The sequence below is a fragment of the Paecilomyces variotii genome, assembly GCF_004022145.1.
Source record: "Paecilomyces variotii strain CBS 101075 chromosome Unknown C8Q69scaffold_9, whole genome shotgun sequence".
Lineage (NCBI taxonomy): Eukaryota > Fungi > Ascomycota > Eurotiomycetes > Eurotiales > Thermoascaceae > Paecilomyces > Paecilomyces variotii.
In genome coordinates, this window is record NW_021167148.1 from 74,693 (window position 1) to 102,521 (window position 27,829).

Sequence of the window (27,829 nt, forward strand, 5' to 3'; positions counted from 1 at the left end):
GTTCTGCCCATTTTTTGGAAACTTGATTGTTTATTTTGTAATGTTCCAGTCTGGCTTGCAACGCATTATCTATCTATACTGTTTAGAGTCCCAGTATCTATCTTAACTTCGTCGGTACGCCAAACAAGATTTATGCTAACTAGCAGTAGAAACGCAAAATCAAGATGCATCCTCTGAGCAAGCAGATCATATTATATTCCTGGAGCAGTCTAAAGCAGGCTATTCGTATACAAGTAACTACTGCTAGTAATGATAAAGATGGACTATGTTGAACCACGACCCTAACTCCGATTATTATGTTCTAGGTTGAAACCAGATCGCTCCGCTACTAAGCGGTTGTCAGACCTCCTGCCACTTGATCGAGAGCTCGATAGGGTGCTCATCATTCGAGGCAAATATTTTACTTTGGGTGGGGCCCTTGGGGGCTTTATCTGCGAAGAAGGTGGTGTTTCCGTTATAGGCGATTTTTCCGTCTATGGTCTGTAGAGAATTAAGGGCTTTTTGTTAGTGGGTCTGAGATAGGTGGGTGGACCGAGGGGATTTGCTTACCGTGAACACAGTGGGGTTTCGGACGCGATTGTTGCAGCTGAAGATGTCTCTGTAAAAAGCACAGTGTCCCTTTCTTGATTGGAGGGTGAAACCGTCTGGGTTTCAGGCTTCGGGTCAGTATAGTTTTCTCTCGCAAGTTGGCTTTTAGAGATCCCTTACCAGAAGCTCTGTTGATTCTGAAAGTGGCGCATGTTCCTGATGAGAACCAGGTGCCTTTGCTAATGATGCATCCTCGCTTTTGGTTCAGTGTGTACACTTGCAGATGCCCTCTACCGTTGGACGGGGACCTGGTTGGATCGGACGGAGCCGATGTTGTGGTAGAAGGCGGCTTGGATCTCTTGGGCTTATAGTGAATTCCCGTCTTGGGACAGTTTGACTTCGGCCCATCTTGTTTACGGAAGTTTTCGTCAGATTTAGGCAACAATGTTTGTGAGCGTAGATTAGACATACCTGGGCTCGTAGGGACGAATTCTCCAGTTTGCAATCGACCAGCGACGTTGAAATGATACCAGATCTCGTTCAGAGACTGATAGTGGCATCGGACCGTGACGTCGGCTCCGTGGCCTTCTTTGAGCGCATCTTCTATGTCGGCCAGCGAATAGGTGCGGTCATAAGACGGGACAATATTGGCCTTTTCAAGGAACTGTTCATTATTAGTTTGATCCCTTATCGATATTCGATGTATTTGATTAGGATGTAGCTCAGATACCTCGTACGAGGGAAGCCTCTGGAAAATCTCGACGGTCTTGTTGAAGTAGTCTACCACCTCTTCCTGAGGGTAGTAGTCGGTATAACAGTTCGGGTTAAGGGTACTGATACAGGTTCCATGTTTCGAGAACTCATGCGAATACAGCGAATCATCGTCTCCTTTGTAGTCCTTGAAGTATTCTTTCATGTAATCCAGCAGATCGCCCCGGCCGGCATCGACAAGAATCAACGAGATGTTATTATAATTTCTTTTGTGATCGCAGAACTGATCGAAGCCACCGTCGCAGTGATCAGGCCTAAAAAGCAGATCAGTTCTATCATTCAAAGGTGGAGTTTTCGTCATGATGCTTCACATGGCGGTGAAGCGCCATGCCCATTATCTTATCAACTTACCATAGTCCATGAATGGTCCATGAATCATCAGGACCAATAGCCGGATCAGCATCCCAGAACTGTGTCTGGAGCATCTGTCCGCCAGGATAGTTGAAGCAACAGGTATCCTGGCCCTGATAACTTGTCTGGCAGCTTAGCTGCGGCTTTGGACAAGAGGAGTAGCCATCTTCCAGAGGTAGAACTTCTGAGCCACGCAGGCCAGATAGACCCAGAGATCCAGTAAGGACCTTCAGAATCTGCTGAGGTCCTGGGATACGTTGTGACATCCCGGACATAACGGCGGGAAGGTCGTTCATTGGGCCGGCGGTAACCATAGATGTTGTTGACTTCGAAACAGACCTACCCTGCGATAGAGATAAGGATGGATAATGGAATTTGGATCTATAATGGAATATATACTCGCGTACTATATCCCAAAATAGACTATTCATACGCGAAAAGATGAGAGTTCAGGTTGTGGCCATGGGACATCCAAGGTTCCCCCGGGACTGGGGAACGTGACTACCTAGATGACTAATAACCTTAACCGTAACTAAGTTAGCTCGTGGTGTGGTAGATCGTATGCTGGAGCCTTGGGCGGAAATGCTCTGCGTAGGTATCTGGTTACGATAACGACCTAGGTACTTAGGTAGGTATTTAACTTTGCTTACACCTTACAGCAATGCAGTCGGGTTCAAAAGGACATCCAATATAGAACCCTCCAGCTTGCACATCGCAAAACTCGTTGAAGCGGAGATGTTGCGCTTGATAGGCTTATTTGTTAAACTAGCGGAGAGGCTATTGATACAGCCTTGAGATTTCCACAGCTGCGGCATGCTCTTGTCCGCAACAAAGCATGAAGATGTTTCAATAAACAGTTTCGAGTTCCCAGGCAAATAAAAAGCCTGGGCCTCAGGGTATCGTAAATAGTGATATAGGCATCCTCTTCATCCTTGGAATGGGAGCAAAGCGGTGCCCGTCTATAGTCTAGTAATAGCGGACTCGGACTCCGACTGTTCTCGCTCCTTTTGCGCCCGTGCTTCTATCTCATGTTTTCTCTCTTTCCATAGCCTCAATACCTCGAACCCTACCTCTACTGCAATGAGAAGGATAATAATCCATTCCAGTCTGAGACCGTGCTTTTCGCTGAGTCTCTCTCGGAGCACACTTGCGATCTCCTGCGCGTAGTCCATCTTTTCGTTCAAGACCTTAATCCGGATACCCACGTCCAGAGCACGTCCCACTTGCTCGTAATATCCCTCAAGACCGAGCTCATGGCGACTATCCCAGAATATGTCAGGGAGAGAGTCCGTGAGTTCTGAGTAAAGATTGAGCTGCGCTCGCACACTGAGAAGCTGGCCCGTCTTGCGCAGGATGAAATCGCGAGTGAATGGTAGTCGCGATCCATTGGATAGAAGTGTTGGGATAGTCCGTGTTGATTCGAAGTAATTAGAAAGCAGGCTTTCCAGAACGGCAAGCTTCGTACTCCGAGCAAGGCCCGATGAGAATGCAATCTTTGTCAATACCGTATCCACCGACTGGCGTACCGGAGCATCCGAATTTCGATCTTGCGCCACAGACTTTGTCCCGAGAATGATGGTGTCACCCTTGATCGTGCTGTTCTCTCGTTGCGGATCCTCCACGTATTCAAGATCCTCGGTTTCGAGATCATCGATATGCGGCCCTTCCGCTGCAGGAAGCAACGTTCGCGTTGCAAAATATGAAGTGAACCCTTCTGGTAGTGACCACGAAACGACAGTTCCAGAGGGAAATATGAACACATCGCCGGCTTCGTCAGGGGAGAGATCTGTACCCGAGGGATTGCTGATGCGACGGAGAGAATCTAGAGGCACCTGGATATGGACAACTTGAGGATACAAGCCAGTGTCAAAGGGGTCCGGTTCATATCCCTTTTCTTGTAGAATATCAACGACCTTGGAGATATTAAACTGTTCTGCTACCGCATACGCAGTTACGATCTTTTCAGGGAATCAGCACCGTATACCAAAACCTCACAGGAAATCAATTTAGCAACCTTGGTCTTATACAGGCCCTTTTCAGAGAGCTGAGCTTTCGATAGTATCCCATCTCTCGATCGTTGTGCCTCTACCGCAACCCGGCGCAAAGAAGTCTTCGTTGCGGGCGTCCGGGAAGCTTTGCGTCTCTGCTTCTGCGTTTCGAGCTCCGATTGGGCAGCTTCACTGTCTCCTTGCGATCGTTCTTGCTTCAAGTAAGCATTCGAGCTGAAGAAGTCCTTCCGACGAGGGAGACCAAGCGGCGGCGATGCGTGTAGGTGCTGATTTCGGGGCTGCCGGAGGACGCCAAATACTGTTGACTTCCTGCAAGCCGAGCACACATACGGCCTGGCAAACATCACGACAAGAGTGTCTCGAATAATGGGACGATGCGATACATAAGTGACTCTCTGCCTGGTATATAGGGTACGGAGTGAGCGAGTTAACAGGATAAGCAAAGATAAAGTCCGGCACGCCCGAGAAACGCGGATTTCCGACCCAATCACGAGGTGCTTAGTCATCAATGTCGGGCTGCCCCAGCTGGCATAGCATAACAAGCATAGCTATCAAGCTCGTCGAGTCGATTTCGGAGTACTGGTGGGAGTTACGGACGAACGCTCTCGCCATGGGTACGCCTAGTACCACAGAAGCACCGGAAAACCCTTCTGACATGCACTTAGCACAGAAAGAGCCGACTGCAGAAGAGGACTTGAGAGCCAACATCCAACCAGGAGACAACAGTGACGATGACGCCAATGTCGCAGCGCAGCGCGCCGCAGATGAGGACGATGGAGGTTCACATGACGAAGGCGACGATAACAGCCAAGATGATGAAGAGGAAGACGACGAGGAGGAAGACGACGAAGAACCCCGCCTGAAATATGCATACCTGACGAAGCACCTAAACCCTGTGTATCGTAACAGAGATGCGACAAGCTCGTTCGTCACGGCGGGAGATAAGATGGTATGCTATTGTCGGGCTTCGACCTGTGTATCATCTGCTAAATCAGGTATTCACAGATAATTGGCACACACAATGGAAGACTTGTAAGTGGTAATCCCGTCTGAAGAGCATGACTTGATGTTGACCCGTGCAGCATGTCTTAGCGCTGCCTTCATTCCAGTCCCTCCGCGTAATACCAGCGCATTCAGCGAGCGTAACGTCTATCTCCGTGTCGCCATTGTCTCATGCTTCATCTGCATTCAAGCCAGACTACCTAAATAGGCAGTCCGAGGAGCAGGGATCCTTAAGGTCACCCTCTGTTACTTCACTTTCGCTACCGAAAAGTTCCCGACAACCTGCTCTTCCAGCGACACCTTCTAATTCAATTTACATCGCATCCGCCTCCATAGATGGCAATGTCTGTGTTGCCTCTTTGACTGATCCTAAAGATATCCTTCTCCGGAACTTTGGCAGACCAGTTCAAGCAGTCGCGCTATCTCCAGATTACAAACATGACAAGACTTATCTCTCCGGAGGGAGGGCAGGCCAATTAGTTCTCACTGTTGGCGGTCGTGTTGGTGCGCGTGAGAATTCGACGGCGATGGGAGGTACTGCCGCGGCAGCTTCTGGTTGGCTTGGGTCTCTGGGCTTAGGGTCGAACACGGGCAAGGATACGGTTTTGCACAGTGGAGAAGGAGCGATAAGTATAATCAAGTGGTCCACCTCGGGGAAATATGTTGCCTGGGTCAATGAAGAAGGAATCAAGATAATGAGATCCAATCTGCATCTTGAGTCATCGGATTCTGAGTTTGCTTGGAAGCGAATCAGTCATGTTGATCGCCCAAATCTTCCGGGTTGGGAAGAGATGGCAGAAGTATGGAAGGCCCGCGCTGAGTGGGTCGATGAAGGAGCGCTGGAGAGTGACGACGAATTTATGCGATCTGGACGTAATTCAGGAGATGTAACCGCTTCTGAACCATCGGTCGCCGATAGCAAGATTGAGAAGCTTGTAGTTGGTTGGGGTGGTACTATCTGGGTGATCAACGTCAATCCAGATGGCGTGAGCGCCGGCAAGCTGATAGGCTCTGCAGAAGTTGCTACCATGTACGTCTTGCTTGTTGCATACCCGACCGATGCTAACTGAGAAAGTCTACGAACCGATTGCATTATATCCGGAATCTCGCTCTATAGCCCTCGATTACTCCTTGTGTTGGCTTACATCCAAGCTGAGGACAATGGCTCGGGCCGTCGCAGGCCTAAGGGATTAAAGCCCGAGTTGCGGCTTATCGACATCGAAAGCAAGGAAGAAATCAGTGCGGACACTCTTTCGATTAGCAACTACCAGAATCTTTCCTCGTCAGACTATCACATGAGCGTTCTTTCACCTTCAAGGGTTCCGATACCTACTAGTCAGAAAGGGGCCTTAGGGGCGTTGGGTAATGGTCTGTGGGATGCAACTCTATATCCTGCTCGGCTGTTTAGTTCTGGTGCAAGCATTAGGAGCAGCACTAGCGCTGGCGACAGAGGTTCCATCAAGGCTCCAAGCTCTTTTGCTTCGAGGAGAATAGGGGGCGGTGAAATACAATCTAAGGAGGTGCAAGCGGTTGCTGCAGCTACTGGCGTGAAGGTTTTCATCCACAGTCCGTATGACTGTGTAGCTGCCGTGAAGCGAGGACTCGCTGATCATTTGGCGTGGCTTGAAGAACGTTCTCAATACGAACAAGCCTGGGACTTGATAGACGAACACCCAGAGGTCGCGATCTCGACCGGCGACCATGAAGATAGCCCCCCCGGCACACCTGCAGGATCTCAGACAAGTCTCGTGAAGTTTTTTGCTGATGAAAACGCGTCAGCAACAACTGTTGGTCAGGCAACTTATTCTGTCGCAGCGAAGGAGAAGCGCAGAATAGGGGAGCTTTGGGTGGAGCAACGTATTGCTGCAAATGACTGGAAGAAGGCCGGTGAAGTGTGTGGGAAAGTCCTCGACACTACCTCGAGGTGGGAAACTTGGATATGGACATTCGCCAAGGAACAGAAATTTGATGAGATTACTCCTCATATTCCTGTCAATATTCGTCCTCCGCTTCCATCACTTGTGTATGAAGTGATACTTGGGCATTATGTGGCACGAGATCGACAACGATTCAAGGAGTTGATAGACCAGTGGCCCACTGAGATATTCGACACCAGCAGCGTTGCTGTAGCCATCGAAGAGCAGTTGAAATCTGAAGATGTGACGTCTGACACGGAAGATTGGCAGATTCTCATGGAGTGCCTCGCCAAGATTTCCCTAGCAGGTGGCCACTACCGCGAGGCCTTGCGTTGTTATGTCCGTCTGCAAGATGCAGATGCCGCGATGGGGCTAATAAGGGATTATCGTCTAGTTGATGCTATTTCGGACGACATTTCAGGACTCATTTTAATCCGCGTTTCAAAGGAGCAGATGAGATCCGCTTCAATAGCGGAGCTCGAGGAAGCAACTTCTGAACCGATAAAACTCCTCGTGAGCGAGGCTTACACCGGCATAGTTCCTCCAGAGACTGTCTTCACACAGTTAAAGGCTGCTAGGCAGTATCTCTATCTGTACTTTTACCTGCGAGCTCTTTGGAGAGGAGAATCTCTCCACTCGGAAAACGAAAAGCCCCGACGCGGCCGCCACGCCAGAGATGCTGCTGACAAGCTCGCCGCTGACGAAGGAAAGGCCCTGATTGATCCTTTTGCGGACACCGCTGTGGAGCTGTTTGCAGACTACGACCGGCCTTTGCTCATGGAATTTTTGCAATCTAGCACCGCTTATTCCTACGACGCGGCTTGTGAAATATGCGAGGCCAGATCTTTCACGCCAGAGCTTATCTATCTTCTGTCCAAGATGGGACAAACAAAGAAGGCATTAAACCTTATTCTCTCAGATCTGAAAGACGTTTCTAAGGCAATAGCTTTTGCTAAGTCTCAGGATGATCCTGACCTGTGGGAAGACCTTCTTAACTACTCGATGGACAAACCCCGCTTCATTCATGGTCTTCTTACAGAAGCGGGAACGTCTATTGATCCCATAAAGTTGGTACGGCGCATACCCAGCGGCTTAGAGATCGAGGGTTTGAGGGAAGGTCTTATCCGGATGATCCGCGAGCACGACATTCAAGCTAGCATCAGCCAAGGCGCAGCAAAGGTCTTACAGGGCGAGGTAGCCATAGCAATGGATACCTTACGACAAGGACAGAGGCGAGGAATTAAGTTCGACGTTATCGATGAGAAATCCACCCCGAATGGAGAGGAATCGCAATTCGAAGCAGGTGTCGATGGGGAGAAGCAGGCGAAGAAGCCCAAGCCGAAGCCAGGAAGATGCGCCGGCTGTCATGAAGCCTTCAGTGTGAACGGTATGGAATTTCTCTTTCCAATTTCGCTTGTGCTGCATTAGGTCTTCCGTTCACCTTTCAACATGGAAGCGCTTCGCGATTCTAAGCTGACACACTCGCAGAGAGGGAAATACTTGTTGGCTTTGCATGTGGCCATGTCTTCCATGTTTCGCATCTCCACCCGGAGACGCCCACCGGGAACCCAGAAGCTCAAACCCCAGATGCAACGAGTCGTCCTCTATCGCCTTCACGGCCCCCAACAGCAGATGAGCTGTCATCTTTTACGACGTCTCGCACAGTCGGTCCCAAGGTTATCACCGCCCGGTTACTCAGAGACAAGGTCAAAGATGGGTGCCGAATATGCGCATTGGGAAAGCAAGTTGAGAAGGCCGGTGATGGCCAGAGCGATACGTCGAGTCAATGAACATGGGATGTTCTCTGCTCGCATTACCGGACTGTACACCTTCCTGCAGTCCACGAAACTGCGAGTGGACGGCTGGAGCGTGTTGTCTTAGGCTTGTCACCGAGTTTCAAACGGTGCATTAGCCAGATGGCATGACTATATATGAAGATTACCGCATGCATGTGGAACGTTATATACCTGGGGAGGATATGCGGCGTTGCTTTTGTTTTCTATCTTCAGTGTAAGCCCTCTTCCAAACATGAGCTCCAGTGGTAAAGTACTAACTCCTCAACAGAAGATCAGCGCATAATATCAGTGAGCATATTATGGGAGTAGCGATGCGTTATAGGGGAATTACAATTGTGGACTATGTTTTTAAGCGCGTCCACTGTTTCAACTGCTAATGTCCTTTTACATTTACCTCTTGTAAGATACCCTTGTTAATAAGTACTACATAAAAAGGTTAAAAAGAGTATATGAGAGAAAGTTAAAAGATACACTTCTATACTTCCCCTTCTTTTCCTCTAATATTTAATAAGTCTATCCCCGCTATTAGCTTATATAAACTGCTCGATGACCTGCATCAAAACAGAGAGAAGTTTTGTACTACTGAGTTTCTCTGAACTCTAGTCTTTACAGTTTCTTTTCGTCATTCAGTTGTTCTTCTGCGGCGTCAGTACTTTCCCACGTTCTTCATCCGAATCTGTTATTTCCTGAGGCATGTCTATGTTGAACTATCCTGCTTCAAAGAAGAAGCAAATCCGCAGCCCTAAGTATTATCGATAGCGTTGCCAGCAGTTGGAGAAAGGTATTGTGCTCTATGCAATAGTCGCTACCGGTACTGGCCAACCATATTCACATGAGATTCAAGAAGTGCCTTTATTAAGAGCAATGATGACGCTAGAAAGGGATGTGCTAGATGGAAGCCCTCTTTATATTGAGCTACATTTCCCATCCTGTGGTATCCCCGTTCCAATTCTCATTACGCCATTCATCCGAAGAGGGTTTCGCGAGGCCATAGCGCGGTAAGACCTCAGGACCGATCTTGATGTTGCTCCGATCTTTAGGTTCGTCGCTAATGCCGTAATAGTAACCGATAAAGTAACTGAAGAGAACGGAAAACGTTAGTCCACTTATCTGACATAAAATCCAACATGTAATAACGTACAGGGTGCCTGTTTTACTGTCCCAGACTAGGCTAGAGAGACCCGGCGCATAAGGATCATACCCTTTCTCGATCGCCTGACTACAGTTTATCGTTAGCATGATCCGGAAACGGGAGGATCGACATACGGAAGAGCTTTCATAAAGGCTATACGGACATGTTCCCTCTCAGCAGCGGGTAGAGTCCAGTATAGATCATTCCCAAGGTTGTCACCGAGGCGTAGACCTGGGACTATTTCCCACGCCAGCAAAATCACAAACCCATTTGGGACCAACCCTGACTTATCCTGAGTGCTAATCTTATATCCTAGAAGCTTTGGTACATTGCTGAAATCATTCTCAGTAAAAGTCTTGTAGGCAATTAACTCTCGAGGCGTGTATGTTGTGGCCTGGCGGGATCTCGTCTTCGGATCTTGCATCTCAGTGTTTTCCGAAGGAATCTGAAGATAAACTCGCATGAAGGCTTTTCTGGAGGGTTTCTTGGGATCGCAACAGAGGAATTTAGCCGTAGCTAAAGAGTGGTGGCCATGGCGACGACGCATTTCTTCACTCGCCTGGAAGCTACGCTCACTGAGCTTCTCGAGGATTTTCCACCGCGAAGGGACAGGTTGATCGAGAGAGATGATTGTGCCAGGCTCTGTTCCTTGATGGAACCAGCGCGAGGATGGGGACGACATTGCTGTAAGGAGGTTGACAAATCAGGAAGATGAAGAAAGAAAATATTGCAGTAGGAGAGTTAGAGATGGCGAGTGAATAAAGAGGAAGTATTATTGCCTAGACTTTAAGGTTGCCATAGGTAGGGAAATGTCTAATTTGCTCACATTATTCATTGTTATGTTCTATGCTGAAGCTAGGTAGATTTTCTGTTATAGATGCACCCGTGGAACAAAGAAAATAAAAGAGGCGACTATTGCCTAGTAAAACATTAACTCGATGCCACAGAAAGCAGCCACAGGTCCATTTAAAAACAGCTTATTTCTCTTAGTCCTGTTTCTGTGGTGCCGACACCTGGAGTACTTACGTCAGTGCACTGTAACACGGCAAGACTCTTAAGGCGCTAACATGACTATCAGCCGCCGGGTAACTCCTACATTTTATTTTCCTTTATACAATAAATGGAATACCAACCGTCTGGATTGATGGCAACAACTCAACTCTACTCGGGAGGTGGCTGTTTACAGTGCGGCTCTGTCGCTGCCGACTAAGCCTCTTGAATATTGGTTGCTTAGCAAGTCAGCAAAATCTTCTCAGTCCGTGATATTGCTCCGACACCTTCGTTCCAGTACTGCCAGAAACTAAAACTGTTGAATTCACTATGTCTGTCCGCTTTAAGAGGTTTTTTACCAATCTGCGCAAGAATAAAATCAAAACCCATCAAGATGATCGCGAAAAGACCTGCGATACTCTGTTTCAAATGCTCCAATCCGTCTACGATCTTGAGGAACACCCCATATATATCACCAACAAACAAGCCGAATCCCTTGGGATTAGAATCGAGGATATGACGCTAGTTGATGATAATGGTGAATATACTCTACATCCTAGCGATGAGTTTTTTAGACCTCTTTCAGTCGAGGCCTTGAACGCATATCCACTCGATGAGAACGACGAAGGAGCAAAACGGCTCTCTGAATCTGTCCGTTGTTGGTCAAAGATAGCGAAGCACTTGGAAGAGAATAGCGATATAGCTGGCCAGTCATTAGGGGGCTGGCTCGTCCAACTAGCTCATGCCCGTCGTCGAGTTGGCACCGGAGAAAATGCGACAACAACACTCTACAACTTGAAAACATGGAGGTTAAGGTTAGTACTTAGAATCTACTTCTCTTGCTATTTTCGCAATTCTAACCTTTGTTGTTAACAGGGGGCTGTGTCCTGATATAATAAATGAATATTATATGGGAATGCTCCCCTTAGGCAATGCCATTACCAAAATCTACTTCATAAACAACAGTTATGCTTCTGCATACAGACGTGAAAATGAACCGCATGTTCTGCATGTCCTCCACCATTTCTATGAAGGCAATGATGATATTTCTCGTGGAGAATTATTGACAATCCTTGCAACAATGGTAACACAGATGGAGCATGATTACCTGGAAAGCCACTATATTACTCCTGTAAGTTGAACTGAACATTTTCCATTCCAGCTGCATTATTAATATGCTATATTGGCTTTGTACTAATTGGTAATGGGATATGTTATGGGATTGTACAGGTCCTAGTAATCTCGTTTATGAATTCTTTTCAGGGAAGAATCCTGCAGGCTCATGTCACGAACAATGCACTTCTTCTCCAGAAATCCAAACTGTTTACTTTCAGGACAAAAGCGGAATTTCACAAGTCAATGTCCCTATTTCTACGATGGATTGCAAGTGACAGGGTCGGTAATACGCACCAGCAAGTACGACTTGATCGTCCCCAGGAAAAACCGGCAGATGTAAAGCCTGCTCTCAAGGCCTTAGAAAATATGTTCGACCCACCGCCCACGGATAAGGAACCAGAAAACGTGTCAACGAATATTGAAGAGGGTCAGATTGGTAAAGGTAATACTGTTCAGTCAGTTGAGGCCCAGGGGAAAAAGCTCTAGATGTTAAGCAAGACCACAAGGGTATAGAAAAGTCCTCCGACGCACTACCTATGGATAAAGAACTAGAAAATGTATTAACGAAGATCGGAGAGAATCAGACTGACAAAGACAATACAACTCACTCGATTGAGGCTTAGGGTAAATAACTCCAATGGCACAAGTTAGACAAGTACTCAACTTTCTGGGTTTAAATGAACCCCACGTGTGTAACGTCTTAGCTTATCACTTCCCTAGTTTACGCATATAAGAATACTGGATGTCCAAATGCCTCACATGTGTGGCTCATATTGCAGGTTGATACTAGCTACAGAGAGCTCTGGTACTAGTTATCTAGAGCTGACTGTTTTCGCGTATTAGGGGGTAAGAGCTTCTAATTAGGTCCGATATATGACTATTATAAATACAGTACATTTTAGCCTTTATCTCTTAGAGTCTTACAGAAATATCTTCGATATGCTAACCTTGGCCTATTTTCCAATTAGCTAAATACTTAAGTCTGCATTCTCAGTAATAGTATACAATTTGATAATCCTACAAGTTATATTATTATTTCATTACCTCTATTCCTTGCTTTTACCTTGCCCAGTTCAACTAATTCTCCCTATTATCTGGTATTTCCTTTCTTTCACATCTTGTCCGTTTATTTAATCTTTTCTATAGGTCCCTCTATCTGTATCTACCAGCCTAGCTGTTTGACCTTTAATAGTGCACATTGAAAGATATGTAGTTATATATCTAGGAGCCACTTGAAAGTCTAAATCAAATATAGCTGAAAATTTCTGGGTTTGAGAAAATGATAGTAAGATTCTTTGAGCATCACGAAAAAGTGTTACACTGATATCTTCATGCAGGATTATGCAGGATACTTCTAGCCAACTCCAGAAATTTGACTAGTCACGTTACGCTGCTGTCTGCACATATTAGTGTGCTCTCCAGAATTCTTCAATTTTACACTCTTACCTCAGAGATCGAATTTAAATATTAACTGCCACAATGTCCCGCCCTTCAGATGACGCGAAAGTCGAAGGGTTCTTCGTACCATCTTCTCCCAACGAACTAGCAGAGATCCTCAAGAAGGGAAAGATGGAGAACGTGTCTCTCTACCATCTTCACGGCCAAGTGATAGGCTCGGGATCCAAGGTCTCAGAGACACAATTTGTTGCTTTTAGAGCAGTCTGGCCGATAATAAAGACCGCTGACCAGTTTGTTGATGATACCTACCTATACGGCATCGACAAGTTCTGGGAGCACGCGAAATCAATTGTGAACAACCTGGACAGTTTCAAAAGATTTACTGATATGCTTGACCATCAGATATATCTGAAAGACCTTGCCATCACCGATCAGAGATACCCGTCGATATTTGCTACGCTCAAAGACTTCCATGAAATTATCGGATACGATACTTATCAGCTCCGCAGGTCGAACCGGGTGAAGAGAGCTCCTCCAGCTACACAGTCAGGCCAATCATCCGGAACAGGAGCCTTCAAGAAGGCCAGAAATGTGGCTCTCGCAAGCACACGGGATATTCTGCATACCAGAACTAGTGAAGTCAGGGCAGAGAGACCAGCCATAGAATAGCAGGCATCACCAGCGGATTCAAATAAACAGCTCAAAGCGCCTGATGAGGCAACTGTCAACGCGGCCATAATAGCATTCCTAAGGCTATTTTCTGGCTTAGTGAGGACCTCAAAGTTCGAGTTCCTCTTTGAACGCGTGTCTTTGACGCCAATCTTCGGCAAGTGCTCGTTCACTGCTTACACAGACGGAGCTTTTCGAAGCTCCTAGAAAGTCCTCGCAATAATAGAAGTTAAAAAGGCACCAAGGATGAAAGACCTGCAATCTATTCAGATGCAAGAGACGGCCGAAATGGTCGGCTGGTTGAGGCAATTTGAGATAGACCAAAAGTTCATGAACAACCAGTATGGTGATATCCTTTAAACTTATAAGATACACAGATGCTAACTTTTTAGTCCTGTAATTATATCCCAGGATCACAATAAACTCTACATCACATTTTCCTCATACCACGATGATTACCTTTGCTATCTAAAGGACGAAAATGCAGATATTACTAAAGACACGTACTTGTGTCTACAGACATATGGGCCATTTTTAACCTTTAGCAAGAAACATATGACGGATTTTGCAGTTCTTGTTGTTGGGATGACTCTAGCCGCAAATGCGGCTTAATACAGTAAGTAGTTATTGTTTATACAGTAGCTACTAATGTAGAGAAGGCATAGAGCAATATTATTTTTAATATGGTGAATGAGATTCAGATGTTGTGGTAAGGCCACAGCTACCCCTAACCCATCACGCGTCCCTTTCTTACTTACCGAGCCCGCCGGACGGTAAGTACTATGTTTGCGTCGCCAGATTTAAAGCCGAATCAGACGATTGCACGCACCCTGAACCCTGAGTGGGACCCAGCAAACCCGTCGAGGTCGTCGAAGTACTTGCTGAGAGAGTTTATCCATGATGGGATCCCATTCCGGGGTCTATTTGATATACTCGGCCTTTTTCTCTCCTCGATCGGATTGCCCCTAGCAGTGCCACAACACGCAGCTTCTACCTACCACTCACTGCCATGTATTCTAAGTGGTGTACGACTCTTGGCAATCTCAAACCAACAATGTTTAATTGCACGTGGATCGCAACAGGGCAAGACCAAGGCCGCTTCTTCTTGGGCGCGTCCCTCAAAGGATACAGTGCGCTGTTAACAATTGGAACATGGGCGTCAGTGGTGAAGGCAGCGCGGTTCTCCTTGATTGATGATGAGGCGATGGCAATGAGCGGGTACACGATGAACGATTGCCCCGAGATGAGGCTCACCGGGAACCGTATTGCGTTCGGAAATTGTGCAAAAACATACCCTTTTCTTCATATACTGAAGTAAGTTCATCTCTCAAAGTTTTGGCGCAGAGTGACCTTTTTTGAAAGGTAAAGCTAACCAGATAGGCGCACTGACCCTGCAACCGTCCATGGAATCGCCTTACACGTACGAGGCGTGATTCCACCAGCATATGAGGATAACTCGTCTGGAGAAGTCTGGACCAATGTGAGGAGATTGTGTGCCAACTGTCAAGAGCTAGTTCGTATGTGGGGAGGAAATATCGCGAACTTCGAGCAAAGTAGAGTGCATAATCTGGTACAAAAAGAAACCATTCAAGACTGGTCAGCCAACTCAGTTGGATCGAAAAGACAAGGGATAACCTCCCTACGCAGATCTCGAAGTCCTCGCTCAGCAATAACAGTAGTAATGTCATACAGATCTTGAGAAATTATTTCAGCAAGGACATCAGATACGCGCTCCCAGAGATAGAATTTGTCGCCCGATTGGAAAATCACCATCAGGGAATCCATATGTTCCATTATCGGCCTCGCTGGTGCAAGGCCATGACATCGAGCAAAAACCTGGCCCTCAGAGTTATAATCCGCCCAGTCGGCTTTATACCCGGGACTTCGAGGATTCGTGGTCCACCCCGGAGGGACGATAAACTAGTAAAGAGATCTTAGTGACTTCACTCAACCGGGCAGGGAGCTAGGATGTCCTTACTGGTGGCAGGGTAGCGTTCTTGACGGGCGGCTCTGTAGTAGACGCGGACTTAGAAGGGGCGAGAACCTAACAAGGAGATATAAGCGACATTCTCAAGCGAGTAGGGAAGTGAGATGTCCTCACAGGTGCCAGGGTGGTAGTTTCAGCGGGCAGCATAGTGATATTGCTAGCAGACTGGATATCACAAAGGGTAGATAATACGGACCCCTGCAGGAATGTATAGTATCGCGGTAATAAGTATTTCAAGGAGAAGAGTTTCTGGTCTCGCTCTAAAAACCAAGATAATGGAGTTAATCTGTAGTGTATGCAGATAGTAGATCACAGATGATGTAAGTAATATAGATCTTAGCGCCGGAGTTAATACTAAAAATCCTCACTACAATATAACTCCCGGCTAATCTAGCTACTCTGCGGCCTCTTTCTATCCAGAAAAAAAAGGACTAGATAATAGATTCCCAAGTGGTACACGGGATATATCGCCACAGTCTAGAACTTTTTCTACACTATATTGTTTAATTTGTTCACCTTAGGCGAAAGGATTCCCAGGAGGCAAGAAGAAAAAGGGGAGAAATAAAAATGGAAAGAAAAGGAGATATTACAACCGATTGGCAAAAAGAAATCACGCTAATCTCCCATACAGGTCACATTGAGTCGGAGGTAGTAAATCTCTCTAGGTACTCGATTTATTCTTCATAACAATTGATTCTTCAGCCTCTATGGATTTCCCTTGGTGGATCGATCGAAAAGGGGCGTTGACTTCATAATGCGTCATCACAGATATGTGAACCATTCAGATCATCACCTATAGAGTATAATAGAACAAGTAGCTCATTTGTGGTGAAATCCAATTTCGAGTCCCCGACAGAAGCATCGGCCATCATTGGTTGATTCCGTATATGATTATGCTCAAGTTTGTATACATTACGACAGAGCAAGCACATTAACTTCACTCTATAACTGCTAGACTAGTAATATCCTCTATAGCATGTTCTTTGGGTTAAATTAACTAGTGACGAGAATGGAAGCGTTGAGGCTTGAGAGCCCAGAGGCGCCACCCGTCAGCGGATGCGCGGGCTCCGCTCTCCGCGATGTACGCTATGACTTGACGCTGTCGATCGATGGGTTAGAGTTGAAGCAAAGCACAGACTTCGTTTGAAGGTGGGTATTCCAACGGTCAGACCTCTTGGGATAGTGCCAGGGGCGTGAGGGGGAGGAGAAGGTTGGGGGTCAAAGGGAAGCAGAGGAGAGGGACTCGTAAGCGGATGAGTTTACTTGGAAGGTTAGAAGGTACTAGTGTAGAATGGAGGCGTTTTTGGGGAATTAGCTACAGACGAATTGAATTCATTGAACAAGGGATCTCCGGGATCGAGAAAGATTTAGGCTCAAGATCGGTGAGTTACTGGTCCTGACAAATCAAGATAACGAAACGATGGAGCAACAATACCTAGGGAGTACGACCAAGGTATTATTATCTAGAGTGGTTACTATTATTACAGAACACTGGATTAAGTTAGCTGTGGAATACTAGTTTATCTAAGATGTGTCCCAAATCACCGGGTGCCTCAATGATAGGAACAAGCTGCTTTGCCGAGACGGCTCGGCTCTGTTGACCTTTAAATGAAAACAAGCAGAATAATGACTGGGGATGATTGGGGGTTTAGCCACGCCAATGCTAGATGGTGTCATGGGGGCGTCTTTTGTTAGACACCCCAAAACCAAATAGCAGATCCCATTCTGGACTGACTCGCGCATTGCGTCAATGACTGCGGGCATTAAGTTGATATCCCTGCATGTGGGATGTAAACACAGGCATTGTCCACCCTGGTTTAAGCCGGATGCATGTAATAATTTAAGTAAGTGTTTCGCAACATCGCATACGGCGCGCGCGAATATTCACCAATGATGATTGATCATCGCGTGTGACAGAGTGAAGCGCTTATGGTAAACTCGGTGTGAGAAAGATGATCGACAGCTACTAGCTGTACACGCATCATCCCTCGAAAAAAGAAAGGAATGATAACGGTCATTGAGTGGATTGGAAGGAACAATCTACCGAAGATACATCATCATGCAGACCGGGCGTTCTGTCAGTCATTGCTAGCACTGTCGGTGCGATGGTTACACTATAGACGGGGAAGCACGGACGGGCGAGCAACAACATGATGTGAGTTTAATCGGTGTTTGAACTTTGATGTGATGATCATCATTATTATTATTGTGAACTCGATGGTCCGTGGGGGGTGGCTGGAGAGAGAGTTTTTGCCTAACTATCGAGGCATCAATACCAAGGCGGACGTCCGAGCGGATGGTTTGCCCGAATAATAATAGTCTCAGATACAGGAGACTACTACCACCATAGAGAGTAACTTACAAGAGAATTAATTAATTACTTTTACACCACAAAATATCATTACTACATCATACAGCTGAATGTACAGTAGTACCTACGTGGCTCTCCATGTGATCGGTGTCTCTCTGCCTTTTTGAGGGTTAACTTATTGCTACGGCCATCAGCATGTTATGACCTCCCTAAAAAGCACATCCGTAGAGATACTCGCCTAAAACTGATTCTCTCCCCTAGCAGGAACGCCTCCTATCCCGTAGTAAAACCTAGTTCTCCCCGCCCGTAATATTAATAACTGCCACATCCATGATCCCAAACCCAACGGGAAGATCGGAGAGCCCCGGCTGAGGCCAAGCCACGCCTATCGTAACTTGTAAGTAACTCGAACGAGAGAGAGAGAAAAAAAGGGGGGCCAGTGCGTCGAAATTGAATTGAACTATTTTGGCATCAGAACCCTGTCAGGTACGAGGGCTTTCTTTTCGCGCCTGGTGTTTGGGTTGCGGGCCTTTCAGACAGCCACGGAGTCTGAGGAGACTCTAGAGAGAGATCGGCCGAGTGTGAGAATTCGGAGAAGAAGAAGGTCCAGACCTGAAATGTCGAAAAACGGCGCCGACGTCATCGGACACTTCCCCGGGTCAGTTGTGATCCACGAGGCTTTTTTCCAGGAACGCTAGTAGAGTATGACTAGTCCTAGATATAGTTACTACTTAACTCTATGGTACACAACGGCGCGCTCAAGGGAGATCGACCTGGACCGGCGCCGGGAAAGTGGTTTACGTCTATGACCTTTCCGGGTGGGCAGGCGCCATTATGATGATGTCTTTGAGAAGAGAAGAATATGGTGAGAGAAGAGCAGTAACTCACTCTACCTAGACAGTGTACTCTTCTTCTATGCTTCATCTCATAGCAAGGAGCTATATACAAATACGGTACCTCAACGGTAATTACGGTATTTATCGGATAATACCCGTAGCCAATTGTGATTGTTTCCATAGCCTTCCCCACCGAAGCACAAAAGCGACCTCGGCCATTCGACGTCGATAATAGAGTAATGCGATGCTCATCCCCACTGCGGGGCCCGACACATGCCGTGGGCCCGCAATACCGTACGGTAAGGGACGGGGACCCGTTGAGTATACCGTACACTTAGAATACCAGATACATACATACTGTACATCACTCTGGCAAGCGGACCCCCACGGAGAACACGCCCCAGTCGATCGGGACGCCGTTGTGGATTGCTACATGCCGTTGATCTTCTTGGCCATGTTTTTATGGCGTTCTCTAGTCTCGCAGGCATCCCAGAGTCGGCACAAACGGGCCCAAGCTTCTTGCTGGACGTTCACTCGGCGGAGACCGTTCAGACGAGACAATAATAGGAGAGAAGAGGAAGGACTGACTGCGTTATCAAGAGTATTCATTGTTTTTCGTATCTATGCTGCTTGATATTGCCCCTTATCTGCTCAGCAGACAATCGAATCCGTCATAACACTCTCCAAGGCCGCACTCCCCAGGAGACCGCCTTGCTGGGACACTTGACAGCCAGGTACCATGGACCAGACCAGGCTTGCGATGTGCGGCGACAAAAGCCCTATGGATCAACATGTGGGTATATAGAAGAGCAAAGGCAAAAGTCGCACAGACCCCCAAGAGAAGACATCGGCAACACAGGAAAGGTTCTAATATGTATAGCATTCCGGAAAATGGGGTATCAAACTTCGTGTGCATGTTCCCAGGGAAAAAAAAAAGGAAAAGAAAAAGAAAAAAAGCGCATGAAAGAGCATTACATGTAATATAGGTATGTATGCTGTGTTGCCGCACCCCGAGGTCTCGTATATCGCCTCCAGATGTTCAACGCCATTTTTAGACCCGTGAAATGGGCGAAAACAGAATTCGTCAGTCACTTGGATCGAGAAAAGAAGAAATATCGCAAATCATGTAGAAACGACATGGGTATCATTGCTCGAAGACTCGTGTATTATCTTCGTATTCAACGCCGCCCATGAATAAAAGTAGACCAACCAAGCGGAGAAACCACCCAGACCTTTCCCTAACCGCATAAAAGCAAGAGAAATTGTGGGCCAGACCTTCTGGCCCAAAGTAGAAATGTACGTCCCGTCCAGCAAAAGTCCACACAGGATATGACACTGGAGAAAAGATGCGCAACAACCCATAATGGTGACGATGACCGCATAACAGGCACCTGACTGTAAAGTTCAACAGCCTCAAAACTAGAACCGGGAAAGAAACAAATATTGAAAAGTCATAATTATCATCCTATACTGCCCCACCAATACTGCGCAAGATGGGCAGAGCAGATGTTGTAGAAGACTGGGGAAAGCAGCCCTCATCACAGGAAAGCAAATGTGGCCAGCGAATGCCCGCTGGAGGTCCAAGATTGCCGGGTCCGTCAAGTCGAGAATGACACAGAGGCAGAGAAGCGAAAGATGTAGAGACAATCTTAACGACGCATGTGCAGCCTCGACCGGAAGTGATGCCGTTCGCTCGTTAATATGTCAACTTGATCTCTACCGCAGAGGGATCGGTGACGGGCTCCTCAAACGCTGAGGCTTCCGAGATCTCAGCGACCATATCTTGACCGTCAGGCAGTTCTCGCACTACATCGTCATCGACCATAATCTTGAGACCCTTGGAGTTTATCCGTAGGACACGGACGACTCGCTCAGGGTCCATTTTTTGTTTCTCTGTAATCTTACTCAGGAAGTCCCGAGCAGTTCGTTCAGTGAGGTAGATTGCCCGGTAGTAATCATCGCCGTCGCCCAGATTCGGGAAACGGACATAGAAACATGCAATCGGTCTAGCTGGACGTTCGGAAGGGGGGCGATAGGTCGGATCTATATCAACGGCCTCAATATATCCGCTTGATACGTTCGAGCCTTCAGAAGGAACCTTCTGGACTTTGATGGGATGGCTGAGCAGTACCTTCTGCGCACCAATGCTAGCACGCTCACGAGAGTTATCTCGCGATACCTGGTAAGAATGGACGTTTGACAGCTGACGATAAGAGGGGCGATGTGGGGAATTCAGCGAGACACTACTGCTCGTAGGCGACATGACTGAAGTTCCCGATGTCGCGTCAAAACTAGGTCTAGATTCCCGAGTGCTTTGACGGGAGAGTGCTTCGAACTTCGTGATATCGTATGGTTCGCCGGGTAACGCGACCGGGAACAGGTCCGGATCATCCTGTTCATCGCCTCGTAGGCTAAGCACACTCACGGGCCTAGTCGACGAGAACATATCTTGCAACATTGCTAACTTCAGGTGAAGATCTTCCTCTGCGGGGAGCTTTCCCGGGCTTTCAGTTTGCGAGTCTATAGACCAAGTCCTCTTATGCTTCGGGATCTTGACCGGCCTGTTATCGGAGGCTTTCATGGCAATCGAGCCACTGCTGCGCTTCCGCTTCCCGAAACTACCCGCTCCCATCTCAGCCTGTGCAATCTGCTGCTTGAGCTTGTCAATTGTCTTCTTGACATGTGCCACGTCGTTGGATAACTTGCGCTCAGCACCATGATCACGGAACAGCTTCACTTTACAGTAACAGACCTCCGCCTCAGTAGCAGCGTTGGACGTCGGACTGCCAGTCGAGAGCATCTCAGTTTTAGCACATAGTCTAACGGGGATGCCTTTGACGCCCTTGGAGTGGCTGAAATCGGTCGAGAGGAAGTTGAAGCGGACTGAGATGGCACAATCAGAGGCCCCGGTCGCCGGATTGGGTGTCCAGGTTACACAGAATCCATCAAAAGAAGCGCTTTCCAATTGGATCTGCGGGTGACGGTGTTGATCATCTCCCCCCTGGATCGGATCCACGTACTCAACTGCCAACAGCTTTCCGCCTCTCTGGTGAGCTTCATTCGATCCACGGCCTTCCTTCCATAGTTGCCAGCAGGCAGCGGGCTTTGTCCGTTGCTGCTCATCCTCGAAGGACACGCGCACGTATGTCCGGTACTTGATCGGGGTCCCATCCATTGGCACCGGCGCTGAGTCAACCACGGATATCGAGTACGCCTGGCCTTTGTTCAGATATGTTACCGGAATTTCGTCTGCATGCTTGATCATGGCTGTGGGTGCACGAAGAGTCACATTATAGCGGAATCTGTTGAGAAGGGTCAATCTCTAGTTCATTGAATCAAAAAATTTAGGTTGGTGCCTACTTTTCTCCTTCGATCGGAGAATGCATGCCAGAGTAATCTGAGGCGGTCACCACATGTAACGGGTTCGCCGGCATATTCATGTCGTCCATTGCCGCGTCATCTTCCATGGGATCGTAGCCAGAGTCGCCGTGATGTATGAATGTGTTCGGGGCAAAGGAAGCTGCCTGAGCGAAAGGATTGAGGTTCTGAAACTGCTGCGGAAGAAAATGGTGCTGCAAGTGAAGATTCATCTCCACTGTTGGATCCACAGGAAGAGGTCCGGATACGGGATTTTGCAGCGACATAGGCGTGGTCAAGTTTAGGCCGAGAGTAGGAGTGTGTAGGTCGCCTGCTGAGCTATGATAGAGAGTTGTCATGCCACCAGGGGTCGGCGTGTAGTAACCGGGCGGCTGGTTGGCGAATGACATGAAGGCGACGGAATTCGGGTCCATGAGAGACGGGGTAAATCGGAAGTCTTGCAGTGCTCGCGGCGTAGGGTCATTGACCTTAATATCCTCTGGTTCCGTAACCCTGTACAAAAAATTGGAAGTCAGCGCTGGGAGACTGGGTGCTGTCTGCGGTCGAGACGACGATGACAGCTATGTGAAACGGTCAACATGCCAGATGTAGGCGCACCTTGCTGGCATCCCCGGTTCCATGATTCCTTGCTCTGGAGGGCCGGCACCGGTGAAAGTAACACCTGCGACAACGTTGGGAAACGATTTCTTGAAGTTGCAGATGAGCTCCTCATCTGGCTTCTGCGACGTCCTGAAGGATCCATCAGTTATCTGAACAGGGCTGACGCAGTCGACGCTGCGCATTCGCTCATGGCTCTCCGCAAAGAGATCATACCTGTTGCGAAACATGGGGGGCGATGGAAACGACAGTGATGATTTAAGAAACGGTTTGAACGAGAGTTGCCAAGAGAGATATCATAGAATAGAGATGGATAAGCAGCGAAACTGAGACGACATTCGGATCGCGTAAAAGCGTGGAACCCCTGTAGTATTCCAAGTAGAGAGGTTCTGTTCCTTCGAACAGTCTCCTTTTTGACTCCGTGCGCGACAAGAAGAGTGAGCGTGGAGGAAAGTCACGGCAGGCGTGCACCTCGGGGTCGCCGCAGATCCCACCAAATATAAGCAGATTGCCACAACAGCAGCAAGGATTTGCTTGCGACGGCGCCCCGAGAATGATGGGAATTGGATTCACAGGTTTTTCACTGGTAGTTGAAGACAACCAGAGGTAATTGTAATGGTGGCAGATCTAGAGAGGTTGGTGGTCATAGGAAATCAATCCAGGAGGATAGATGATGCGCCGGGGGAGGGGTTTTTCAGGCGTTTACAATTGTTCGGTGACCAGACAGCTACTAGCCGCTGTTTCTAAGGTTTAAAATAAAACACGACGATCTGTGCCCATGAAGTTCCAGAAGGTCTTTATTTGTTTTGCGCAACGACGGGGCCGGAACGTCTGATGCACTAAACGACAGAGATCCAGGATGATAGGACACGCGGTAGGGTCAATGACGACGATGGACCCGTGCCGTCTAGATGGACTCTGGGTACCAAAGCTCCCTATTTCGGGTTCGAATCCCAAGAGCAAATCCACCAGAGCGGAGAAGGGTGTTTTGCGCTGTGGAAGACGGGGGAAGATGGGGGACCGTGACTTGGGGCGCCTCCACAAGTCAGGACCAAAACAGTAATGAGATTTTATTCCCACGACCACAATAAATAATAATACTAGCGGTGACGTGGGAAGGATTGGCGAGAAGCAACGAGAGGGCGAGATTGAGGACAAGGGGAGATGCGATGGAGATCCGAGCCGGGGGCTGTTCCTCTCTGGACTTGTGGGCGAACGGCGACGGTGGGGATAATAATAATGGTAATATAATAATAATAATACTCTCTATCGACTACTACTCTTACTCTAGAGTCTAAGAGAGGAGGGTCTGTATCGCCAATACACCAATACGCCCAGTGGGTATTATTGTCACAAACCACCCATCGGTATGACCGTGGTACTGGTACTACTGGCGCCCTGCCGTCTCTCCGCTCGGCTATCGGATATCATTACTGGGTTAGTTCTATCATACTATGACTCTCTCAGGAATGATCCAAACTCCCTTGAAACACCCTCCCATGGACTATGACCCGTCACATCGGCCACCTCTTCCGATTCCTCTGTTGGTGAAGATGCCTATTGGGCAATCGTGATATGCTGTCCGCACGTTCCTCGACCCGCCGGACATGCGCCAGCAGTCCCCACGTCTAGCTATCAATACAGATTGGATTCTCAGATTGCCACTGATGTGTGTGCCATACATAGTTTTCTGGCGGGACCAATCAACAGCTTCTTTGGGGACGACGTTGGATGGCTGTATAGATACCCGCATTGGGAAAGGTTGAGGTTCTGTTCTTGCTGACTGCGGAAGCCGACAGAGCCATTCGTCGCCGGGGTCAAAAAAGATATTCATGACGTGCAGCTGGTCTCCGCCGTGGCGTACGCCTCGTCGCCTCCATAGAGTCGTACCCCGTTGGAACGATAATTTCTCTTGCAGACAGCTCTGAAAGCTCTGATGCTTGGGACGGCGGAGGAGATCGTCTCCCCCATGTCCGGTTGAGATATCCGGTAGAGAGCACATATCCGATAGCAGAAGGCACGGAATGTCCAATTTTTCACTACCATTGCTGGAAACTGCGCCCGCTAGGTCAAATTGTCGTGTGTGCGCGGATAATGGTCGTGAGCATAGTGACGGAAAGTCTACTGGAGTATATGGAATACTGTTGGCTAGATGCCACCATAATCAATGGATGTATGGTATGATATCTATAACTCGAGCTCCAGGAGCCAATGAAAATGCAAAGGAAAACATATGCGCCGGTGCCAGATGACGCCTGGGTGGTGCATCATGCCAGCCAGCGCAACCACCGCTGTCACCTGTTGCAGATCGAAACGCTTTCGTTTATACATGGCGTCTACTCTACGGTACCGTCTCTTTAGCAATCGTCAGGCATGCCAAGTACTGTACCTTTGTCTTATTTGCGTCCCACTGTACTGTCCAGAGGTCAACTGTAGTTGGCCTTCCGCTCCTCTTGATAGAACCTATCCATGGGTCAACCGTGACTAACGCCCTCACGCTCACGGCTATTTTTCCGACTTCTTCATCGAGTCTCAGGTCTCTCCTCACAGGGCCAAGTACGTATTGCCACCCCAGACTGAAATTGCTCCTTTTACAATTATTATCCCCCGCACAACCAGTATACTATTCTGGAAGGTGAGGAAAACACATCCGTGGTCGCATACGTCATACTCCGCACAACTGAAGTACCATATAGGATCTTCAGGTGCACAACAAAAGAGGATCATGTTCACCATCCACGTGGAAGCTGAAATTGCAATCGTGCAACACCAGCATATTATGCTATCGTGGCGATAAATACCATACAGCCGGTCATTGCTGGTTGGATGGATGATAGAAGCGTCGGAACATCGGGGAGACACTAGTACACTAGTAGTGGAGGAGAATCCCCCTTTCGGAAGGCTGCCGCAAGCATCAACGTCTAGACGTTGCTTTCTCCAATCCTCCATTTTGAAGATACATAACGACGCGCAATATGGGCTTTTTCTTTGCCATGAATCTCAGGTCACCCCTGACTGATTCGACCATTCCCCGCTATAAACCGTCTCACAATGATAACTAGCGCATTAAGACGGAGCACTATTAATAACCGATTATCAATGGCGATAAGCAATCATGTACGCTTCAAACCGTTTCCTCACTATCGTATGGCATCAACAGGGGTGCAGGCTTTAATTTCCGTCCGATCTTTCTGATATAGTGCCCTAATCCTATCGGAAATGAGCGTGTCTCGCATCAGAATCAACAGCTGTCCGTCCAATACGCCCCGTCGCTATTTCGCGACATGTACGGAGTAAGTGTACATATGAATACGTGTGCCGACGGCTCAGATACCCATTCGAGAGTCCCTGATCGCCGATCTTTCACTCCTAGATACTGCCCCAAGATTTTATACAGAGAAGCACGACGGAGCTAGCCACGGAACTGCAAATCGAAGCGATCTTCAAAGGATCTTTTCCGTCATGCTTGTCGTACACCATTACCCTTATAGTCTGATAAGAACATCTTATGCATCTCACATACCCCATGCCAGAGAATGATACGAATGGACGACATCCCACGATCTAGATTATTAGAGTGCGTTCGTGCATTGAAATAAACGACATCGACTCCGGGCCGAGATTCCGCCAATCAGCGTGCACAACGGAGATATTCTCAGCCGCAACCGCGTTCAACCAACTTCAACGCCTGCCCACTAGCGTACATCTACCGACTCAACTACCGGAGAAACCGCGGGCCAAAGCACGGGTCTAGTCGCGAATCGGAGTGATCTCTCTCTCTCCAGACGTTGACTTAATAATAATTGTCGGTACCCAGGTCTCGACCTTTTCGATCTCACCGCCGGCCGGCCCCAGTGGACAACGCTCGTCTGCTCACATCGCTTACCGAAATGAACATGTCCCTTCGTTCGATATCGTCTACGAACCATTCTCTTCTACCTTCTTCTACCTTGAGATTGCGTGTCGAGTGCGGAGGCGATAGCACCAGTTCAGGCTAATAAGCATGATCTAGTCTAGACTACTCTGAGAAAATCTTCTCTAGGTCCTACCAGCAGCATATCCCACGGCAACGGGCATGAAACGTGCGACGCACCCCCAAGCGAGTCAGAAACCGAGTGCGTAGGAGTTACTCAAGTCCTGTGACAATAAGAATGCCGGCTGTCTGAACCGGCTAGCGCTGCTTGTTGGTTTCGCACCGGTTCTAGATACTACTTGGCCTTTGAGTGCAGAGGCTTCATTTGCCAAGAACTGTCTACCAGCAAGGCATTCAACCCGTATCGAGAGCAACGGGATGATAGGCTCTCAGTTGTGACAGATTCCTATCCCTACCTAGGTGCATATTCAGTGCTTATCACCATTACCGTAGCCAGATCACTCTCCTCCTATGGCGCTCGAAGCCTAGTTGCATGTCACTCGACAAATCCCCAAGTTCCGTTGAAGGCGGAGTTCCGGATGAGGGTTCTGTTATATCCGGCCGCTACACCTCTTGGCGACCGCTAGAGGATCGGGCAGCTAGGTAGTTATAGCGGAGAAGTATATCTTTGGTTGCGCGCACAAACCACCCACATACGACAAACCATGGTGAAGAGAACAGCGAACAGAAGATATGAAGATATGCTTCCATTTACGAATGACGCTGAACTACGATAGAAGCAATGTCCAAGCTTTCTCGTATTGAAAACAATTCGCGTTCGCGTCTTGAAACCATCGGCCGGCTCTCCGCGTGGTTATCCACCAGGTCAAGCGCGGCCGCGCGAGGGCCATGAGCGGCCCGTCGTGCATCGATATCCGATCCCCGTCTACTCCGTAGAGCGCCATGTTGATGCAAGAGGACCATATATGATTCGTGGACTGAACAAATGCGTGTCCTCTGGCGGAGACCATCAGCGTCAATCCGTATGCGACAGGAGGCAGCCGACCTGCAAGCGCCGGATTCGGTTGAATATGGGGTCAATGAACGGCTTTACCCGCCAAATAATCTTGAGCCAGAATACATCCCCTGCTGGACACTATGTATGATTCCCTGCCTGAGCAGCCTGGTT

At 48.0% G+C, this 27,829-nt stretch overlaps 9 protein-coding genes across 9 annotated transcripts; 5 read left to right on the top strand and 4 right to left on the bottom strand.

The window, feature by feature from the left end:
* Positions 1-154: 154 nt before the first annotated feature.
* C8Q69DRAFT_473580 (putative ribonuclease T2 family) lies at positions 155-2,105 on the bottom strand. The gene is made up of 6 exons (XM_028631055.1): positions 1,651-2,105; positions 1,259-1,553; positions 1,000-1,192; positions 709-936; positions 550-644; positions 155-480 (listed from the first exon to the last, which is right to left on the bottom strand). The coding sequence occupies exons 1-6, from the start codon at positions 2,079-2,081 to the stop codon at positions 340-342; spliced, it is 1,383 nt and encodes a 460-aa protein (XP_028483093.1). The 5' UTR covers positions 2,082-2,105; the 3' UTR covers positions 155-339.
* A 274-nt stretch (positions 2,106-2,379) lies between these two features.
* C8Q69DRAFT_473582 (hypothetical protein) lies at positions 2,380-4,095 on the bottom strand. The gene is made up of 2 exons (XM_028631056.1): positions 3,665-4,095; positions 2,380-3,608 (listed from the first exon to the last, which is right to left on the bottom strand). Exons 1-2 carry the CDS (start codon positions 4,001-4,003, stop codon positions 2,610-2,612), a joined length of 1,338 nt encoding a protein of 445 aa, XP_028483094.1. The 5' UTR covers positions 4,004-4,095; the 3' UTR covers positions 2,380-2,609.
* On the top strand, positions 4,096-8,843 carry C8Q69DRAFT_473586 (hypothetical protein). The gene is made up of 6 exons (XM_028631057.1): positions 4,096-4,608; positions 4,665-4,691; positions 4,742-5,691; positions 5,737-7,964; positions 8,066-8,587; positions 8,642-8,843. Exons 1-5 carry the CDS (start codon positions 4,168-4,170, stop codon positions 8,365-8,367), a joined length of 3,948 nt encoding a protein of 1,315 aa, XP_028483095.1. The 5' UTR covers positions 4,096-4,167; the 3' UTR covers positions 8,368-8,587; positions 8,642-8,843.
* A 186-nt stretch (positions 8,844-9,029) lies between these two features.
* Positions 9,030-10,465, bottom strand: C8Q69DRAFT_473588 (hypothetical protein). The gene is made up of 4 exons (XM_028631058.1): positions 10,332-10,465; positions 9,640-10,189; positions 9,515-9,592; positions 9,030-9,451 (listed from the first exon to the last, which is right to left on the bottom strand). Exons 2-4 carry the CDS (start codon positions 10,185-10,187, stop codon positions 9,289-9,291), a joined length of 789 nt encoding a protein of 262 aa, XP_028483096.1. The 5' UTR covers positions 10,188-10,189; positions 10,332-10,465; the 3' UTR covers positions 9,030-9,288.
* A 52-nt stretch (positions 10,466-10,517) lies between these two features.
* Positions 10,518-12,365, top strand: C8Q69DRAFT_473592 (hypothetical protein). The gene is made up of 3 exons (XM_028631059.1): positions 10,518-11,310; positions 11,372-11,627; positions 11,726-12,365. The coding sequence occupies exons 1-3, from the start codon at positions 10,826-10,828 to the stop codon at positions 12,095-12,097; spliced, it is 1,113 nt and encodes a 370-aa protein (XP_028483097.1). The 5' UTR covers positions 10,518-10,825; the 3' UTR covers positions 12,098-12,365.
* A 657-nt stretch (positions 12,366-13,022) lies between these two features.
* C8Q69DRAFT_529358 (hypothetical protein) lies at positions 13,023-14,098 on the top strand. The gene is made up of 2 exons (XM_028633691.1): positions 13,023-14,019; positions 14,071-14,098. The coding sequence occupies exon 1, from the start codon at positions 13,091-13,093 to the stop codon at positions 13,676-13,678; it is 588 nt and encodes a 195-aa protein (XP_028483098.1). The 5' UTR covers positions 13,023-13,090; the 3' UTR covers positions 13,679-14,019; positions 14,071-14,098.
* C8Q69DRAFT_324315 (hypothetical protein) lies at positions 13,802-14,341 on the top strand. Its single transcript, XM_028627401.1, has 2 exons — positions 13,802-14,019; positions 14,071-14,341. The coding sequence occupies exons 1-2, from the start codon at positions 13,925-13,927 to the stop codon at positions 14,288-14,290; spliced, it is 315 nt and encodes a 104-aa protein (XP_028483099.1). The 5' UTR covers positions 13,802-13,924; the 3' UTR covers positions 14,291-14,341.
* Positions 14,342-14,366: 25 nt separating this feature from the next.
* Positions 14,367-15,679, top strand: C8Q69DRAFT_473596 (hypothetical protein). The gene is made up of 2 exons (XM_028631060.1): positions 14,367-14,992; positions 15,059-15,679. Exons 1-2 carry the CDS (start codon positions 14,688-14,690, stop codon positions 15,375-15,377), a joined length of 624 nt encoding a protein of 207 aa, XP_028483100.1. The 5' UTR covers positions 14,367-14,687; the 3' UTR covers positions 15,378-15,679.
* A 4,662-nt stretch (positions 15,680-20,341) lies between these two features.
* C8Q69DRAFT_324354 (putative CP2 transcription factor) lies at positions 20,342-23,277 on the bottom strand. The gene is made up of 4 exons (XM_028627402.1): positions 23,004-23,277; positions 22,788-22,919; positions 22,173-22,682; positions 20,342-22,114 (listed from the first exon to the last, which is right to left on the bottom strand). Exons 1-4 carry the CDS (start codon positions 23,015-23,017, stop codon positions 20,509-20,511), a joined length of 2,262 nt encoding a protein of 753 aa, XP_028483101.1. The 5' UTR covers positions 23,018-23,277; the 3' UTR covers positions 20,342-20,508.
* Between the last annotated feature and the right edge of the window lie 4,552 nt (positions 23,278-27,829).

Bases quoted from the DNA above. Each gene is read 5' to 3' on its own strand.
- C8Q69DRAFT_473580 (XM_028631055.1), bottom strand. From the start codon at position 2,081: ATGAATAGTCTATTTTGGGATATAGTACGCGAGTATATATTCCATTAT. The intron at 1,193-1,258 runs GTATCTGAGCTA...AATAATGAACAG, and splicing joins AGAGGCTTCCCTCGTACGAG to TTCCTTGAAAAGGCCAATAT. The intron at 481-549 runs GTAAGCAAATCC...AATTCTCTACAG, and splicing joins GAAACCCCACTGTGTTCACG to ACCATAGACGGAAAAATCGC.
- C8Q69DRAFT_473582 (XM_028631056.1), bottom strand. From the start codon at position 4,003: ATGTTTGCCAGGCCGTATGTGTGCTCGGCTTGCAGGAAGTCAACAGTA. The intron at 3,609-3,664 runs GTTGCTAAATTG...TTCCCTGAAAAG, and splicing joins AGGGCCTGTATAAGACCAAG to ATCGTAACTGCGTATGCGGT.
- C8Q69DRAFT_473586 (XM_028631057.1), top strand. From the start codon at position 4,168: ATGTCGGGCTGCCCCAGCTGGCATAGCATAACAAGCATAGCTATCAAG. The intron at 4,609-4,664 runs GTATGCTATTGT...AGGTATTCACAG, and splicing joins TCACGGCGGGAGATAAGATG to ATAATTGGCACACACAATGG. The intron at 4,692-4,741 runs GTAAGTGGTAAT...TGACCCGTGCAG, and splicing joins GCACACACAATGGAAGACTT to CATGTCTTAGCGCTGCCTTC.
- C8Q69DRAFT_473588 (XM_028631058.1), bottom strand. From the start codon at position 10,187: ATGTCGTCCCCATCCTCGCGCTGGTTCCATCAAGGAACAGAGCCTGGC. The intron at 9,593-9,639 runs GTATGTCGATCC...GATAAACTGTAG, and splicing joins GCCTTTATGAAAGCTCTTCC to TCAGGCGATCGAGAAAGGGT. The intron at 9,452-9,514 runs GTACGTTATTAC...CGTTCTCTTCAG, and splicing joins GACAGTAAAACAGGCACCCT to TTACTTTATCGGTTACTATT.
- C8Q69DRAFT_473592 (XM_028631059.1), top strand. From the start codon at position 10,826: ATGTCTGTCCGCTTTAAGAGGTTTTTTACCAATCTGCGCAAGAATAAA. The intron at 11,311-11,371 runs GTTAGTACTTAG...TGTTGTTAACAG, and splicing joins TTGAAAACATGGAGGTTAAG to GGGGCTGTGTCCTGATATAA. The intron at 11,628-11,725 runs GTAAGTTGAACT...GGGATTGTACAG, and splicing joins AAAGCCACTATATTACTCCT to GTCCTAGTAATCTCGTTTAT.
- C8Q69DRAFT_529358 (XM_028633691.1), top strand. From the start codon at position 13,091: ATGTCCCGCCCTTCAGATGACGCGAAAGTCGAAGGGTTCTTCGTACCA.
- C8Q69DRAFT_324315 (XM_028627401.1), top strand. From the start codon at position 13,925: ATGAAAGACCTGCAATCTATTCAGATGCAAGAGACGGCCGAAATGGTC. The intron at 14,020-14,070 runs GTATGGTGATAT...CTAACTTTTTAG, and splicing joins CAAAAGTTCATGAACAACCA to TCCTGTAATTATATCCCAGG.
- C8Q69DRAFT_473596 (XM_028631060.1), top strand. From the start codon at position 14,688: ATGTATTCTAAGTGGTGTACGACTCTTGGCAATCTCAAACCAACAATG. The intron at 14,993-15,058 runs GTAAGTTCATCT...CTAACCAGATAG, and splicing joins CCTTTTCTTCATATACTGAA to GCGCACTGACCCTGCAACCG.
- C8Q69DRAFT_324354 (XM_028627402.1), bottom strand. The intron at 22,683-22,787 runs GTGCGCCTACAT...TTTTTTGTACAG, and splicing joins GAACCGGGGATGCCAGCAAG to GGTTACGGAACCAGAGGATA. The intron at 22,115-22,172 runs GTAGGCACCAAC...CCTTCTCAACAG, and splicing joins TCTCCGATCGAAGGAGAAAA to ATTCCGCTATAATGTGACTC.